This window comes from Lithobates pipiens, unplaced genomic scaffold (assembly GCF_037356315.1).
Source record: "Lithobates pipiens isolate NorthernLeopardFrog02 unplaced genomic scaffold, aLitPip1_a1.2 Scaffold_22, whole genome shotgun sequence".
NCBI lineage: Eukaryota > Metazoa > Chordata > Amphibia > Anura > Ranidae > Lithobates > Lithobates pipiens.
Window position 1 is genome coordinate 276,118,435 of NW_027507784.1, and position 16,287 is coordinate 276,134,721.

General features: G+C 42.8%; 1 protein-coding gene across 1 annotated transcript in view; it reads right to left on the minus strand.

The window, feature by feature from the left end:
- Positions 1–16,035, minus strand: part of LOC143924659 (uncharacterized) — an 82,387-nt gene extending 66,352 nt beyond the window's left edge. The window contains exon 1 of the mRNA XM_077449061.1: positions 15,826–16,035. Within this exon, the coding sequence (XP_077305187.1) occupies positions 15,826–15,910 (85 nt within the window). The 5' untranslated portion in view covers positions 15,911–16,035. The remainder of the gene's footprint in view (positions 1–15,825) is intronic.
- Positions 16,036–16,287: the final 252 nt, after the last annotated feature.

The following is a 16,287-nucleotide window of genomic DNA, read 5'->3' on the forward strand; positions in this document are numbered from 1 at the left end:
GCATTTTTTAACAATATTGTAAAAAAATAATTATTGTGCCCCCCCCCAATCAATACCAGGCCCTTCGGGTCTAGTATTAAATTTAAGATGAACCCCACACAAAAAAAGCCCCCCCCCCAATCCATACCAGACTAGACATGTGCAAAAGGAAAAAATTAGTTTAGTTTAGTTTAGTTTTAATTTGTTAATTAAAGCGGGAGTCCACCGGGACTCCGCGTTTTTTTTTTTTTTTTTAAAAGCCAGCAGCTACAAATACTGCAGCTGCTGACTTTTTAAATAGTGACACTTACCTGTCCAGCGCGCCCGCGATGTCGGCACCCGAAGCCGATCTCTAGGTCGCCTGTCGGGTCCTGCCGCCGCCATCTTGGGTATGGGAATCAGGAAATGGAGCCTTTCGGCTTCATTTCCCGGTTCCCTACTGCGCATGCGCGAATCGGGCTGCGCAATAAGGACGCTCCCCGCTGCCTCTGGGATCTGTGTGTTTCCCAGCAGGCAGCGGGGCACTTGCAGGAAGGGGCGGGCACTTGCGGAAAGGGGCGTAACTTAGAGAGCTAGAGCTATCCCGGAAGTGGGTGCAGTTACCTGGATTATCCAGGTAACTGCACCCCCCTCCCCCCTGAAAGGTGCCGATTGTGGCACCGGAGGGGGGGAGGGTTCCGATGAGCGGAAGGTCCACTTTAGGGTGGACCTCCGCTTTAATTAATTTCGTTTAGTTATATTCGTTAAATTCGTTTTCGTATTTCGTTTAGCTTTCTGCCTAATTTGAAAAATCGGTCACATTCGAAAATATTTCAACCAAATTCAAAAATATTTCTACCGAATTCGAAATGATTTCAATATGATTCGAAATTATTTCAGCCGCATTCAAAACTATTTCAACCGGATTCGAAAATATTTTGCGACCCGAATTTAGGGCCATGCATCTCGAGGTCACTTGGTGCTAGAAACCCCAAATTTGCTAGTTCTATTGTGTTTGCATACCAAATTTGGTGTTTCTAGCTATAAGTGACCCCGAGATATGTGGCCCCAAATTCGGGTCGCGAAATGTAATTCTCTGCTGCACAAAAGTGCTTGACATTTTGTGACCCAAATTTGGGGCCACGTATCTCGGGGTCACTTGGTGCTAGAAACCCCAAATTTGTATATGTTGTAGTGCTAGTTCTATTGTGTTTGCATACCAAATTTGGTGTTTTGAACTATAAGTGACCCCGAGATATGTGGCCCCAAATTCGGGTCGCAAAATGTCATTCTCTGCTGCAGAAAAGTACTTTCATATTGCCCATATCTGGGGTCGCTTGGTGGCAGGTGATGTGGCAAGTGGACAATCCACAACTTGGTCACATGGCACTTGTGGCCGGTCACATGGCACTCGTGTCAAGTCACGTGGCCAGTCACGTGGCACTCGTGTCAGGTCACGTGGCACTCGTGGCAGGCCACATGGCACTCGTGGCAGGTGTCGTGGCAAGTGGACAATACACAACTTGTGGCAGGTGACGTGGAAAGTGGACAAATACAATACACAACTTTTGGCAAGTGGACAATGACATACAGCATATGCACTTGCCTTGCGATCGACATCTGTGACTTCTTCAATGAGGCATGTTGACAACTTCATTGATACCATAAATATAAATGAAATAAGATGTGTGTGTTTTTTTTGCACTGGTAGGCCGCGTACACACGGGCGGACTGTCTGACGGACTTGGTCCGCTGAAACGTGTTTCAGCAGACAGTCCGCTCGTGTGTGGGCTTCAGCTGACTTTTTCAGCGGACAGTCTGGTGGACTAAGTCTTTCGGAATTTCCGTAATATTGTCCGTCCAACTTTGGTTTCAGCGGACAGTCCGCTCGTGTGTAGGCAAGTTGGAGGGACTAAGTATGGCGCATGCTCAGAAAGGATTTACACGGCCGAAGGTTGCATTGCAGTGTATTGGACGTCGTATTTCTAGTCCCGTCGTACGTGCTGTACACGTCATCGTGCAAGCTTTCAGCAGACTGTCTGTTCATCGTGTGTGGTCAAGTCCGTTCATTCAAAAGTAGGACGGACTGTCTGTCGGATTGTCTGACGGACTTAGTTGGCCAGACAGTCCGCCCGTATGTACGCGGCCGTACACTGCAAGTATGAAAAGTTGATGTGACAGATATATATAAGTAAGTATAAGTAACTAACCATGTTCCAAAATTTCTAATTCAAATCGAAAAGATTAGAACAGAATAGAATTCTATTTTATTATAATATTTTCTATCCAAATTTAAAATTAATTCATTTAAAAATTTGAATTCATACCATTCGAAATTCAAATTTATTCTATTTGAAATGTGAATTTCAGAAGATGGTTTTATATTCTTTCTATTTTATTCTATTAAATTATATTTTTTTCTAATCTTTTCTATTTGAATTAGACATTTTGGAAGATGGTTAGTTACTTATATACATCTGTCACATTAACTTCTCATACTTGCAGTGTACAGTGCAAAAAAACACACACACATCTTATTTCATTTATATTACTTTTCTGCAGAAGAGAATGACATTTTGCGACCCTACTTTGGGGCCACCTATCTCGGGGCCACTTATAGCTAGAAACCCCAAATTTGGTATGCAAACACAGTAGCACTACAACATATCCAAATTTGGGGTTTCTAGCTCCAAGTGACCCCGAGTTATGGGGCCCCAAATTCGGGTTGCAAAATGTCAAGCACTTTTCTGCAGCAGAGAATGACATTTTGCGACCTGACTTTGGCCCCCGTAACTTGGGGTCACTTGGTGCTAGAAATATGTTGGTTCTACTGTGTTTGCATACCAAATTTGGGGTTCCTAGCTATAAGTGGCCCTGAGATACATGGCCCCAAAGTCGGGTCGCAAAATATAATTTTTCGAATTTGATTCGAATTTCGTTTGAATTCGTTAGCATTGTAATTCGGTAATTCGGATGCATCCGAATGTCCGAATAATGAAAATTCGTCCGAATTTCGATTCGGAACGAAACGAAATGCACATGTCTATACCAGACTCATTATCCAAGCATGCAGCCTGGCAGGTCAGGAAAGGAGGAGGGGCACCCACCCCATCCTGAACCATACCAGGTCACATGCCAACATGGAGGGGTGCTTTGGGGCAGGGGGGGCTCTGCCCCATGTGGATGGGGACAAAGGCCTCTTCCCGAGAACCCTGGGCTGTGGTTGTGGGGATCTGCGGGCAGGTGGCTTATCGGAATCTGGAAGCCCCCTTTAACAAGGGGGCCCCCAGATCCCAGCCCCCTCCCTATGTGAATGAGTATGTGTCAAAAATAAAAAAAGACAATTCCTTTATATAAAAATTAAAAAAAAAACAATGTCCCCCAGATTCCAGCCACCTCCCATGTGGATGAGTATGTGTCAAAAATATATTCCTTTAAAATTTGCTTATATTTTAGGGATAATACCCCTGTGACTACCTCTCCAGTAATTAATTGGGCAGCCCATAAGGCTACCATTAGGGGCAAGCTACTCCAACTGGCAGCTCAAAGAAAGCGGACTCGAGATAGCGTAGTGACACAACAAGAACAGATTTTGCGGGATCTCCTACAGGAACAAAAAAAATCACCACAGGTGGACATGAGACAGAATAAATGAAGCCAGATTAGCACTGAATTTAAGCCTCACTACTCTAGCCGAAAAAAGAATATGGTGGTCGCGGCACAAATACTACACTATGGGTGATAAACCCACAATGCTACTAGCAAGAAGGTTAGCGCCCCACCCATTTACCTCAGCACTAAACTGCGACTGAATACTGGGCAACTGAGCCAGAATCCGGAAAGGATAGTTGCCGAGTTTTTAAAATTCTATACTAAAAATTATACAGCCTTTCTGAAAAGGTGGGGCAGAATAAAATGGATGACTTTTTTTAGGCACATTCCTCTTTCAAAAATATAGAAGGAACACTTGGATCTGATGGACCAAGAGTTCTCTGAATCTGGGATTTCACAGGCAATCAAGGATTTTAATCCCTCCAAGGCCCCGGGCCCGGATGGTTTTTCAGGGATTTACTATAGGAAATTTCAGGAGATTCTGACACCACATCTCTGTTCTTTTTTGAATGCGATCCGAAAGGGTACGGCTATCCCTGACCAGGAAAATAAGGCATTTATACATGTCCTTCCAAAACCAGGCAAGGATCATGGATGCTGTGAAAATTACCGCCCCATCTCATTGATCAATACTGACTTAAAGATTTTGACAAAGATTCTGGCGGTCAGAATGAATTAATTTCTAGCCAACTATATCCACCCAGATCAGGCATGGTTTGTACCAGGGTGCCAAACGACAGATGAAACGAGCAGGATTATAGATCTTATTTCCGCGATCCACTCGGACTGGGATGGGAGGGGGCCAAGGCAGGGAATGCTGCTTTCTTTAGATATTTACAAGGCATTCGATTCCCTGTCTTGGGACTACCTCTTCTTTGTCCTGACCCGGCTAGAATTCGGAACCCATTTTCTATCCACTCTTAAAACTCTCTATAGCACTCCGACGGCAGCACTAACAGTAAAAGGTTATTTTTCAGAATCAATCACAATACAAAGAGGGACACGCCAAGGCTGTGCTTTGTCCCCATTACTTTTTGTGCTAGCTCTAGAACCACTCGCGATACGGATAAGAAATTCAATAGATATAAAGGGAATCAAATGCGGGGACACTGAACACAAATGCATCCAAATGCACCCTCTTTGCGGATGATATATGGTATGATATATGGATGACAATTTCATCCCCATTTACAACTCTTCCCAACCTATATGCTATACTTAAACCATTTTCAATAATATCGGGTCTTAAAATCAACCACAACAAATCTCAGGCCATGAATATCTCTTTAGAAAATACCATGAGTTCTAATTTAAAAAGATCTCACTAATTTGAACGGAAAACCAACACTCTCCCTTACCTGGGAATTAATCTCACTCCATCTTGGAATACATTATACTCTCAAAACTATCCTCCGTTGTTCAAAAAATTGGGGGCCGATTTGACAAAATGGTCTTCACACCCGCCGTCGTGGTTCGGCAGACTACACGCTGTCAAGATGAACGTGCTATCAAGAATCTTGTACCTCTTTAGAACGTTACCGGTGGCACTTGCTAGATCAGATTTGAAATCATTTCAAACCAAACTTCTGTCTTTCATATGGGGAGATGGCCTAGGATGAATATACGTACGTTATATGCCCCTAGGAGAACAGGGGGACTGGGCTTTCCAAACCTATTAAAATACTACTATGCAGCGCAGCTGGCACACATCACCAGATTCCATAGCTCGCGACCACATCCAATTTGGATGCGAATAGAGGCGGCAGCCTGCACAACACACCCAATTTCCTCCATCCTCTGGCTGTCTCCGAAGCAAAGACCCCCGATTTTGTGTCCGGCACTTTCTGTCTCCATGAGCATTTGGGACAGATTACTAAAATCCCACAACTTCCAATCCTCACACACCCCATTAGCTCCTTTAGTGGGGAACGTGAGATTCACCCCAGGCCTCTCTCCTAGAACGTTCGATTGGTGGAAAAATAAGGGTCTAATTAGAATTGCAGATATGTGTGATCATAGAGGAATTTTAACAAGAAAGGCACTGGAGGGCAAGCACTAGCTCCCGATATCGGAATATTACAGATACGCTGCATTTCTTATCTACAATTTCTAGAAACTACAAGGACTCCCATGGAATACTTTTGCACACAATATGATAAGATAAGAGGTCATATATCTGAACTATACATAGTTCTTACAAACAGCAGTACAAAACTAGAATACATGAAGAGATGGGAGGCAGATCTTCAGGAGAGTATTGAGCTGGACGAGTGGCACAAATTGGCCCAAGGAGCAGCAAAATTTATTATAAATACTTCACTAATTGAAGCAAACTATAAAGTCTTATTGAGCTGGTACATGGTCCCAACAAGATTGGCGACCTTTACCCCAGAGGCATCCCCTAGATGCTTCCGCAACTGCGGACTATTGGGGACGATGTTCCACACATGGTGGCAATGCCCCAAAGTAAAATGATACTGTCTCAGGGTGTATAATTTTATATATTCCCTCACCCAGGTAAATTTAATTAAATCCCCAAAACAAGCACTGCTAGAGGCAGAGGTAGATTCAGCCTCAAAACCCCAAAAGCACCTAATATTATTTATTTTCACAGCAGCGAGAACAATAATAGCCAGATCATGAAGATCGGCTGTGGTGCCGTTTGGCCAGCTCAAACACAAACTCTCCTGAATCATGACTAACGAAAGAATGACAGCGATCTTAAATGACAAAATACAGAAATTTGAAAAGATATGGAGCCCCTGGATCCAATACCTAGCAGGGGACCATAGGGCGATAGAACCATAGGGGGGGCTGGGCAGGGGGCGGGGGCTGAGACTTGGGGGGTCACCTTCTTAACCTTTAAAACTTTAACTAATTTCATATTCTTTCCTTCCTTTACCTATCTCTATTTGGTTTTAATATCTATGCCAGCCATCTCTAACCGGCCAGTCATGAGGTAGCGAAGTCTAACATAAACATCAGCATCAGTCTAAACAAAAAAAGTGATTTTTTTTTCTTATTTTTTGTTTTGTTTTATATATAGAAGGACATAAATGTACCACTATTGATATCCATGCTACCTCGGAAAATAATATGTCAGACCAATGTTATTGTAAGTTTTTTATTGATACTAGATGTTGGCACAGTAAACACCTTGGCGATACTGTTTACTTATCTTGTATTTATGTTTTATTATGTAAAATTGAAAAATTTGAAATAAAACCATTGAAAACAAAAATATATTCCTTTATAAAAAAAAACCCATGTCCCCCAAATTAGATTAATTATCAGTCATGACTGCAGCCGCACTGCCGACCCGAAAAAAATAAAAAAATAAACGCTTTACCAACGTCGAAGGCTAATCGTAGCATGCCTGCTCTGGTGTTTCACAGTTCTTAAATAGATAAGAGGCGGGCCAGCTGGTGACGTCAGCTGGTGGCAACGCCCCTTGTGACGTCATTGACCACTGAATGCTGGGTGTGTGATATCACAAGGGGCGGTGCCACCAGGTGACATCAACAGATGCTTACCTTAAAAAAGCAGAGCAGGCATTCAGCGGTTGGCCATCATCGTAGGCAGAGCATTTTTCTTTTTGGGATAAATATCGAATGTGGTATTTGTTTGATTTAGCAGTGATTTAGCTGGTTGCTAAGGAGCAGCCCGGGAAGCTGGCCACCGCATTCCTTAGCAATGGATGATTCCTCAGCTATCTGACAGCTGAATGTAAAAAAAAATATGCAATTAAAAATGATAAAAAAAGTGTGGGGTCCCTCCCCACTCCACACCAAGCCCTTTGGGCCTGATATGGTTTTAAGGGAAGCTAAAATTTTAAAAAAGGGCATGTCGTCCCCCTAACTGCATTCAGTGTGAAACATGTTAACTGCCTTTATGGAGCTGTGATATCTGTATGTTTTTTTACTTGGAATACTTAAATAAACATTGTTTTATCTATGACTAGGTTGGAGTGCGGCTGTGACAGGCTCTGGACACCCTGTTGGGTATTTCCGCCAAGAAGCTGCTTCCCGAGTCCTGGAACACGAGACCAATGGATCTGACTATAGAAACCCCAAGGATCAGACAACACCAGTCTTGGAGTACACCAGAAAACGAACTGTTTTATTTTTAGAAACGCACTGAATTTATACAGAAAACCATCAGATAAGGGCTACTCCCTTTATCTCAGACAAAGGTCACCTTACACAGCAGAGCTAGTCCCATTATCATAACAATGACCTCCTTAGACAGTCCAACTCCCCAGACTAACTTGCATAAGAAGCCACTTAGTTAGCAATTAGTGACCAGCTCTGGAAAACTTAAGAACACATTTTAACACAGAGTTCTCCAGGCCATGGTTCTCCTGCAGCCCAAAGTCTGTGACAGCGGCAAACTCTTCTTCTTTGCCACTGGCATCTTCTCTTAGTCCTCCTTCTGGGTTTCACCTCTTCAGCCTCTTGGTTGGCCAGGCCATGATGATATCACTTCAACACATGTGCATGGGAGTCACATCAGCATGGCACAGAGTGGTGCAGTAAATGTACTCTGAGCTGCACATGTATGGCTCATTGTGCACAAACACCAACAGTCACAGAGGAGACCTGTCAACCTTTTTTTTCTTTTTGGTTTAATTCTACTTTAGAGTGGAATTACAGGATTTTTTTTTTTTTTTTTGACATACAGAACGATTATTTACTATAAAGGTTGTGAAAATTTTAAAATGGTGAAAAAACGAATATTTTTTCAGGAGGCCCATTTATAAAACAGTGATATACCTGGCCATACCAAATTACACAGGTAAATTACACTGTATGCTTTACAAATGTACCCTTTGCCGCAAAACAAGTGAAACCCTATGTATTTTAATTATTGGGGGGAAAAAAAAATGACAGGAGGAAGAGAGCTTGGTCCAATGATCTCCTATCACAGCACAATGCAGGACCACCCCATAGCCTTGAAAAATGCAGGTGCAGGGTGGAGAAAACACTATGGTGTCCTGACAGCTCTAACACAAAATATAAATGGCTATTAAAGTAGTAGTAAAGGCTTCTTTTTTATTTATACCTACAGGTAAGCCTATAATAAGGTCGATCAACCTGGGTACATTCAGCCTGCCCATACATGTTTCAAATCTCAGCCGGTTCCTGGTGCTGGTTTGTACCGAGCATAAGTTTCGCCCGAACAATGCCTGTTCACCTGTTCAACAAACACCCACATTTTTGGGGCACCTGGCGGGATTTTTGCACAGTGTTTTCTAGGCTCTGATTGGGCAAAGCTGCTCAATCAGGGAATAGTTGGCTGTTAATGCATTTGTTACCCTAAAAAAAAAAAAATTGGACCATGGTATATCATGGCTGCTGAGCACTGTGATCAGATTACGTGCCTCTGTCATCCGCTGTGTCTCCTGCCTGTCAGATAGTGACAGTGCCCACCCCTCCCCTCCTGCTGCTTGAATAACACCCACATCTTTATACTATCAGCACTGTCGCCTAATCCTGTGCCCCTTTGTGTGGGATTTATAAAAATGCAGTATATACTTCAATTTAGAGCGCCGGCTCTCTCCTCCTCCTGACTGATGTCAGTGAGGAAAACTCGGCCCCGCCCACTGCAGCTGTCAGATGGGGAGAGGAGAGAGCTGGCCGGTCACGTGAGCACCAACCAGTGCTCTGAAATTAGGTATGTACTGCATTTTTTAAAATAAATCATACACACAGGGGGACACAGGATTAGGAGACAGTGTGGACAGTATAAAGATGTAAACCCTTGTACACACGGTCAGACATTCCGACGCAAAATGTCTGATCGGACCGTGTTGTCGGATAATCCGACTGTGTGTGGGCTCCATCGGACTGCTTCCGTCTGAATATCCGACGGACAAAGTTTTAGAGCTGGGCTATAAAACTTTCTGACAACATGATCCGATCGGACTTTGTCCGATTGTGTGTAGAGAATTCCGATCGGACAAAGTGCCATGCATGCTCAGATCAAATTCCTAGACCAAAGCTATTGGCTACTAGCCTGAACGTAGTCCCGTCGTAAGGAAATAACGTTGTCATGTTACGTACGATCGGATTTTCCAACAACTTTGTCCGACCGTGTGTATGCAACACCAGTTTCGGACAAAATCCGTCGGACAAAATCCGACGGATTTTGTTGTCGGAATGTCCTACCGTGCGTACAAGGGCTTAGAGTGGTTTAACAACCACTTTAAGGAGCAGGCCTGAGTTTACTACCACTTTAGTATAAATAAAGAATTTGGTTTTAGTTTCAGAAAGAGTGGAGAGGGATTAGAACACCTGTCAGTTTTGTTGCTGTGCCCATTAGCCCTTGTTCACAACGAATACGGCTTTGAAATTGTGTGACTTTATCTGTCCTTTCCTTAATCTGTCCTGTTTACCGTTATCACCAAAAGTGAAAGAAAATCCCAAACTTTGTATGGTCTCCAGAACAGTAAAACTTCAAATGGGGACACAGTTCTGGTGATTTCCTCTAACTTCACTTTGGAGGAATTTCCTCTAACTTCCTGTTTTGGCCATGGGAAGTGAAGGAAAATCTCCCCAATGGGACACAGATGGCAAATGAAAACCTGACGGGGGTTTATAACCCCTGTCTAAAACGTGTCTCCTTTAGTTCTACTTTAAGATCAACAGTGAGTTTAGAGCTGTAAGTACGCTTTTCTTTTTTACGTTCTGAACATGTGTCTTTTTTTCCATATAATGAAATCATTTTTACACCTATTTACTGAACAGTCATGTGTATTTTACTCACTTATTCCTCTAGTTAACAATTCTATTTCTTGTATAAACCTCTCCCCTGGCACTGCAGTAAGAGGCCAATTTTAGGAGAGCCAGGATGTGCAGGGGTGTGGTGCTGGAGTTGGCAGAGATGACACAGCAATGCTTACTTTTGTATATTTTTGGTATTTTCCCCAGGGTTATTATTTTAATGTATCAATGCTAGGATGGGTTGGGTTCATAGCAATATAGAAGTGGTACATAGATAATCACCATTTATGCTAGTTCATATATAGACTTCACATAAATAAAGATTAGAAGACAAACAAGAGAAGTATATTTTACGACTAATTATAACTGTAGCTTATCAGAAATAACAATACAATTGGGAAGTGTAATGTCATTATATAATATAAATGAGAGGTTATTGGTTACATAGGATGGGGAGTTTAAAGAGGAAGTAAACCCTGATGGGTTTACTTCCTCTTTGATTCCCTGCAAAGGTAAAGCATAATGGACTACTATGCATTATCCTGACACAGGAGCCAGCGAAGTCACCGCTGTCCCCTTGAGTACGGAGCCTCCATCTTCTTGGTGGGTCTCGCTGCTCCGGCGCTGTCATTCGACGGAGCTGCAATGTTGTCACTCCCACGCATGTGCACGGGAGCCGCCACTCGAGGCATATCGCCTTTGACAGCGGTGCACTCAGTGCGCCAATGTCTACGGCGCATGCGCCGTAGATAGCGGTGCCTGTGTTTTGGCAAATATCTCCTAAACCGTGTAGGTTTAGGAGATATTTCTTGGACCTACAGGTAAGCCTTAATCTAGGCTTACCTGTAGGTCAAAGTGGTTTGTAAGGGTTTACAACCACTTTAGACTTCTGATCAGATCACCACGGCGGATTCACTAGAAGTTCTCATCCCCCCTCCTTGCTTGAAACCTGGGACACGTCACAACTCCAGGAAGGCTGCGAAACCATTCACAAAGGGCAGCACGGCTCGCTCATGCGCTGTAAAGCTGCAAGGAGTCACAGCCGGCTGCCCGCGGTCAACATGATGAAGCCAAGGACCTGAAGTCCAGTGAAGAACTGGCTTGGGTGAGGATGATGCTGGATTCCTGGACGGTTCAGTATCTGTTTTTTTTTTTTTTTTTTTTAAGTGAGCAAATACAATTTTTTTTAGCTGGGGACTTAATTTTGGTAGAACTGACTGAAGAGCCACTTTAACCACTTCAGCTCTGGAAGGTTCCACCCCTTTCCTGACCAGGCCATTTTTTTTACAATACGGCAGTGTGTTGTTTTAACTGACAATTGTGCAGTCGTGTGACGCTGTATCCAAATAAAATTGATGTCTTCTTTTTCCCACAAATAGAGCTTTCTTTTGGTGGCATTCGATCACCTCTGCGGTTTTTATTTTTTGTGCTATAAACAAAAAAGGCTGACAATTATGTCTAAAAAAATATATATTTTAGGCCAATATGTATTCTGCTACATATTTTTGGTAACAAAATCACAAAAAGCGTATATTGATTGGTTTGCACAAAACTTATAGCGTCCAAAAACGATGGGATAGATTTAGGGACCTTTTATTTTATTTCATTGTTTTTACTAGTAATAGCAGGGATCAGCGATTTTTAGCGGGACTACGACATTGCGGCGGACAAATTGGACACTAAGTGACACTTTTTGGGGACCAGTCACACCAATACAGTGATCAGTACTAAAAAAATACTGTATAAATAACACAGGTAGGGAAGGGGTTAACACCAGGGGCAATCAAGGGGTTAAGTGTGTGCCTGGGAGATGCTTTCTAACTGTGTGGGTGATGGACAGACTGGAGGAAAAGAGAGCTTGTTGGCTGAAACATAAAGATCTCTCCGTTGCTCCCTGACATAGCAGCGGTTTATCTTGTTTACACCGCTGATATGTCTTTCCACAAAACGCTCGTCGGGTCACATCAGCCATCGTGGGCGCCTGGCCTGCTGATTGGCGCCCACTGTGTCCAATCACAGCCAGAGCAGCATGTAGGGGGGTGCGTGGTTGCCCTCTACACCACGTGCTCAAAATCACGTATAGGTCCCACTCTATGCAGCTGCCCCTGCCACTCCTTCTATCCAGGTGTACAGGGGGTGCTGGGTAGCATTTGTGACCCCTGTAGGTACGCCCCTAGCTCAGGCTACATTAGTGTGATGGTCACTGGGAAGAATGCTTCTTACACTTGTGGTCATTGGGAAGAACCCTCCTCTTACAGATAGCTAAAAAGATAATTGGTGTCAGTGGGAACTTATCACAGAGGCAGAAATGTCTCATTGTTCAACAAACCCCTAGCAACCTCTGGAGAAACCTTAGGTTTCCAAGGAGCCCTGGTTGAGAAAGGTTGATTTAGAGGTTGAATTAGAGGTTTTGTTTAGTATAATGTATTTAGTAGTGAAATACCCAAGACCTCCTGCTCTCCAGCTCTCTCTTTACTTCCTACTATGCTCAATTCTAGGACTTCTCCAAAGCCTCTCCCACCTTCTGGAACTACTCCAACTTGTAGGGCTGTTTCCTACTCTGTCTGCCTTCAAGGGGATTCTTGAAAACTCACCTCCCTTCAGAGCAGCTTATCCTGCCTCCTGAACAACTGAACATTATCTTTTGTATCACTTGCCCTTCCCTTTTAGATTGTAGGCTCTCATGAGCAAAGACCTCCTAACCCTCTTGTTTTGAACTGTATTGTAACTGTAGCGCTTTTTAGAATTTTTTTTTTTTACATTTACCGTATATAATAAAAATTCTAACACCCAGTGGTGATCAAATACCACCAAAAGAAAGCTCTATTTGTTTGAACAAAAATTCTATAAAATTTCATTTGGGTACAATGCTGCAATTGCCAGTTAAAGTAGCACAGTGCTAAATAGCAAAAAATGGCCTGTCATGAAACTTAAAGTGGTTGTAAACCTTCGTGTTTTTTCACCTTAATACATCCTATGCATTAAGGTGAAAAAAAAAACACCTTGCAGTCATCATTCCCCCCCCCCCCCAGTCCACGTTTTACTTACCTGAGCCCCTAATCTCCGTGGGCGTGATCCCGCGTTGCTTTCCCCCAGCTCTTGTTGGCTCTTCGTTGGATGATTGATAGCAGCGCAGCCGTTGGCTCCTGTCAATCACATAAAATGACATGCGAGATCCGCCGTGGGACCCCAGAAGAGGACGAACGGGGCCACTCTGTGCAAAAACGAACTGCACAGTTGAGGTATGACATGTTTGTTTTTAAAAAAAATAATCTGCGAACCTTTAAACCCCTTTTAAAGTGGTTGTAAACCCTTACAACCAACTTTGACCTACAGGTAAGCCTAGATTAAGGCTTACCTGTAGGTCCAATAAATATCTCCTAAACCTACACAGTTTAGGAGATATTTGTCGAAACACAGGCACCGCTATCTACGGCACAGACAGCGGCGCGCAGGCGCACTGAGCGTGCTGCTGTCAACGCCGATATGCCGTGAGTGCCGGCTCCCGTGCGCATGCACGGGAGTGACGTCATCGCGGCTTCGCCGAATGACAGCGGCGGAGCAGCGAGACCCACCGAGAAGATGGATGCTCCAGATTACAGGGGACAGCGGTGACTTCGCTGGCTCCTGTGTCAGGTAAGTGACACATAATACACTACTATGCGATGCATAGTAGTCCATTATGCTTTACCTTTGCAGGGAATCAAAGAGGAAGTAAACTCATTAGGGTTTATGCTCTCAAATAAAATAAAAACAAACCATAGTATTCTTGGTTTGCCATTTATTAAATAAGAATTAAAAATGCACTCACATAGTGTTGCAGAAAAAAAATCACTTGGTACAGAAAATCAGCAGCTCTGCAATGAAGATAAGCTGCTCACAACCAAGAGCAAAGATCACTCCACTCAGTAAACAGCCAGCTCTCCCTCAGACTCCACTCAGAAGAGGAGGAGTAAAAAGTGTCAACAGGAGACTTCAGAAGAGGAGGTAAGGGGCCACTCACAAAGCAGGTAAGTATAAACCTCTTTTTGAAAAAACAAAAAAACAAAAAAAAACAGGAGCTTTGAGTAATGCCCCATACACACAGTCGGAAATTCCGTCAGAAAAAGTCAGATCGGATTATGTTGTCGGAAAATCCGATCGTGTGTGGGCTCTATCGGACTTTTTCTGTTGGAATTTCCAACAGAAAAAGTTTGAGAGCTGGATCTAAAATTTCCGACAATAAAATCCGATCTGACTTTTTACGATTGTGTGTAGAAAATTCCGACGCACAAAGTGCCATGCTCAGAAAAAAAATTGGAGACAAAAGCTATTGGCTACTGGCTTCTATGTAGTCCCATCGTACTGGGAGAGGGTGGCAGCAATAAAAACCTGACAGAGGTTGCCTTCCTTACAAACGTTTGTGAGATACTGTATGCATGCATGGCTTAGTGTACACATACGCCGACAGGCAAGGAGAAAGATTTATAACAGAAGAGACCAATAGGGTCTTTAATTCCATTTTAATATGATGGGTTTAAATCTACTTTAAGCTTAGTTCTGGTTGAGAATGATTTTAAAATTATAACCAATTGTAACAAGAAGATTGAAGGAAAAGAAATAGAAGAGTCTACGTAATGTTAGTGATGGTTCACACTAGTGTGACCTCTGATGCTACTTGAGTTGCATGACAACGGAAATCACATGGTTTTCAATAGTGCTCATTCTCATCAATAAGTCCCAGCACATTGCAACTTTGGAAATGGTTCCTGTGCTTCTTTGGTGAGATTTACAGTGTGTTTTGGCCCCATAGAATATGCAATGTTGCTTCAAAATCGCACTGCATAATTGCACTGAAAATCACATAAAAAGCGCATTGCAGCAGTGCGAGTCAAGTCTAAAGCCTAGCACACATGATCAGAAAATCGGACAAAAAAATTCAAATTTCTAGGTGATCGATAATCTGATCATTAGCACACTGCTTTCAAGAGCCAATCATGACAGTTCATCCAAAATTATCCAAATGGAAAACGAAAACGAAGGAATACGTTAGAATACAATTCAACACATTACATCACTTCCGAAGTTCTATTCTGATCTACCCGAATTTTCATACGTTGTTGTAACCTTCCTTTTCGATATGAGATTAGCATGCAAAAAACAAAACAAACAAAAAACGGACGATCATTCGTCCGAAATTCTCATGTGTGCGAGTATTTACACAGGTTATAGATCCATCATGGGGACAACTTTGTATTGGATGCTGGCGAAAGGCAGATCTAAGAATTCAGAAAACGTAAGAGGTGTCTGGAAGGACTGAAATGTTGCTGATAGGAGAAAAAAAATTCTTACGTTTTGAAGTGAATGGTGGCGCTGTTACCTTTGTTGGGACTGTATTCTCAGGAGTAGAGATCTTGTCATCAGAGTCACAGAGCTATAGAAGACGTGGATGATACAATATTCCAACGTCTATTTACACCTGAAACGTAGGCTTCTGGACTAACCCTTTAAAACTGTAGACAAAAATCTGTATAATACAAATTGTACAACTTACGTCGCTCAATTCCAGGAGGGAGGTGATCCTGTGCCCAGACTGTGAACATGGTCAGCAATACCAAAATTAAGCAAGAACTGTTCATTGTTGCTACTGGAAAACCAATGTTGAATGTACATTGACTGCTACAGGAATAAAGTCCTTAAAAAGACTAAAATTACAAGCCGGCAACCTCCACCGCCCACTTGCTAAGCTGCGGTCACCACAGTAACAATGCATAGAAAAGACAACAATCTGTTAGCACTTCAACCTGTTTGATCATAGTAGTGTTTGGGTGAACAAGCCTGGAATGAGGAACTGTTGAACAATAGTTTTTTTGTTTTGTTTTTTTACAGTATAGGTGAACACAGGTGCCTTTTGATTCAAATTTCCAAGGTCACATTTTTTTTCCAAGAAACAAGGAGAGAAGAGCCAGAGATGGTAGTGTGAAAAATGATCTATGAAGGACATCACAGGGCATTT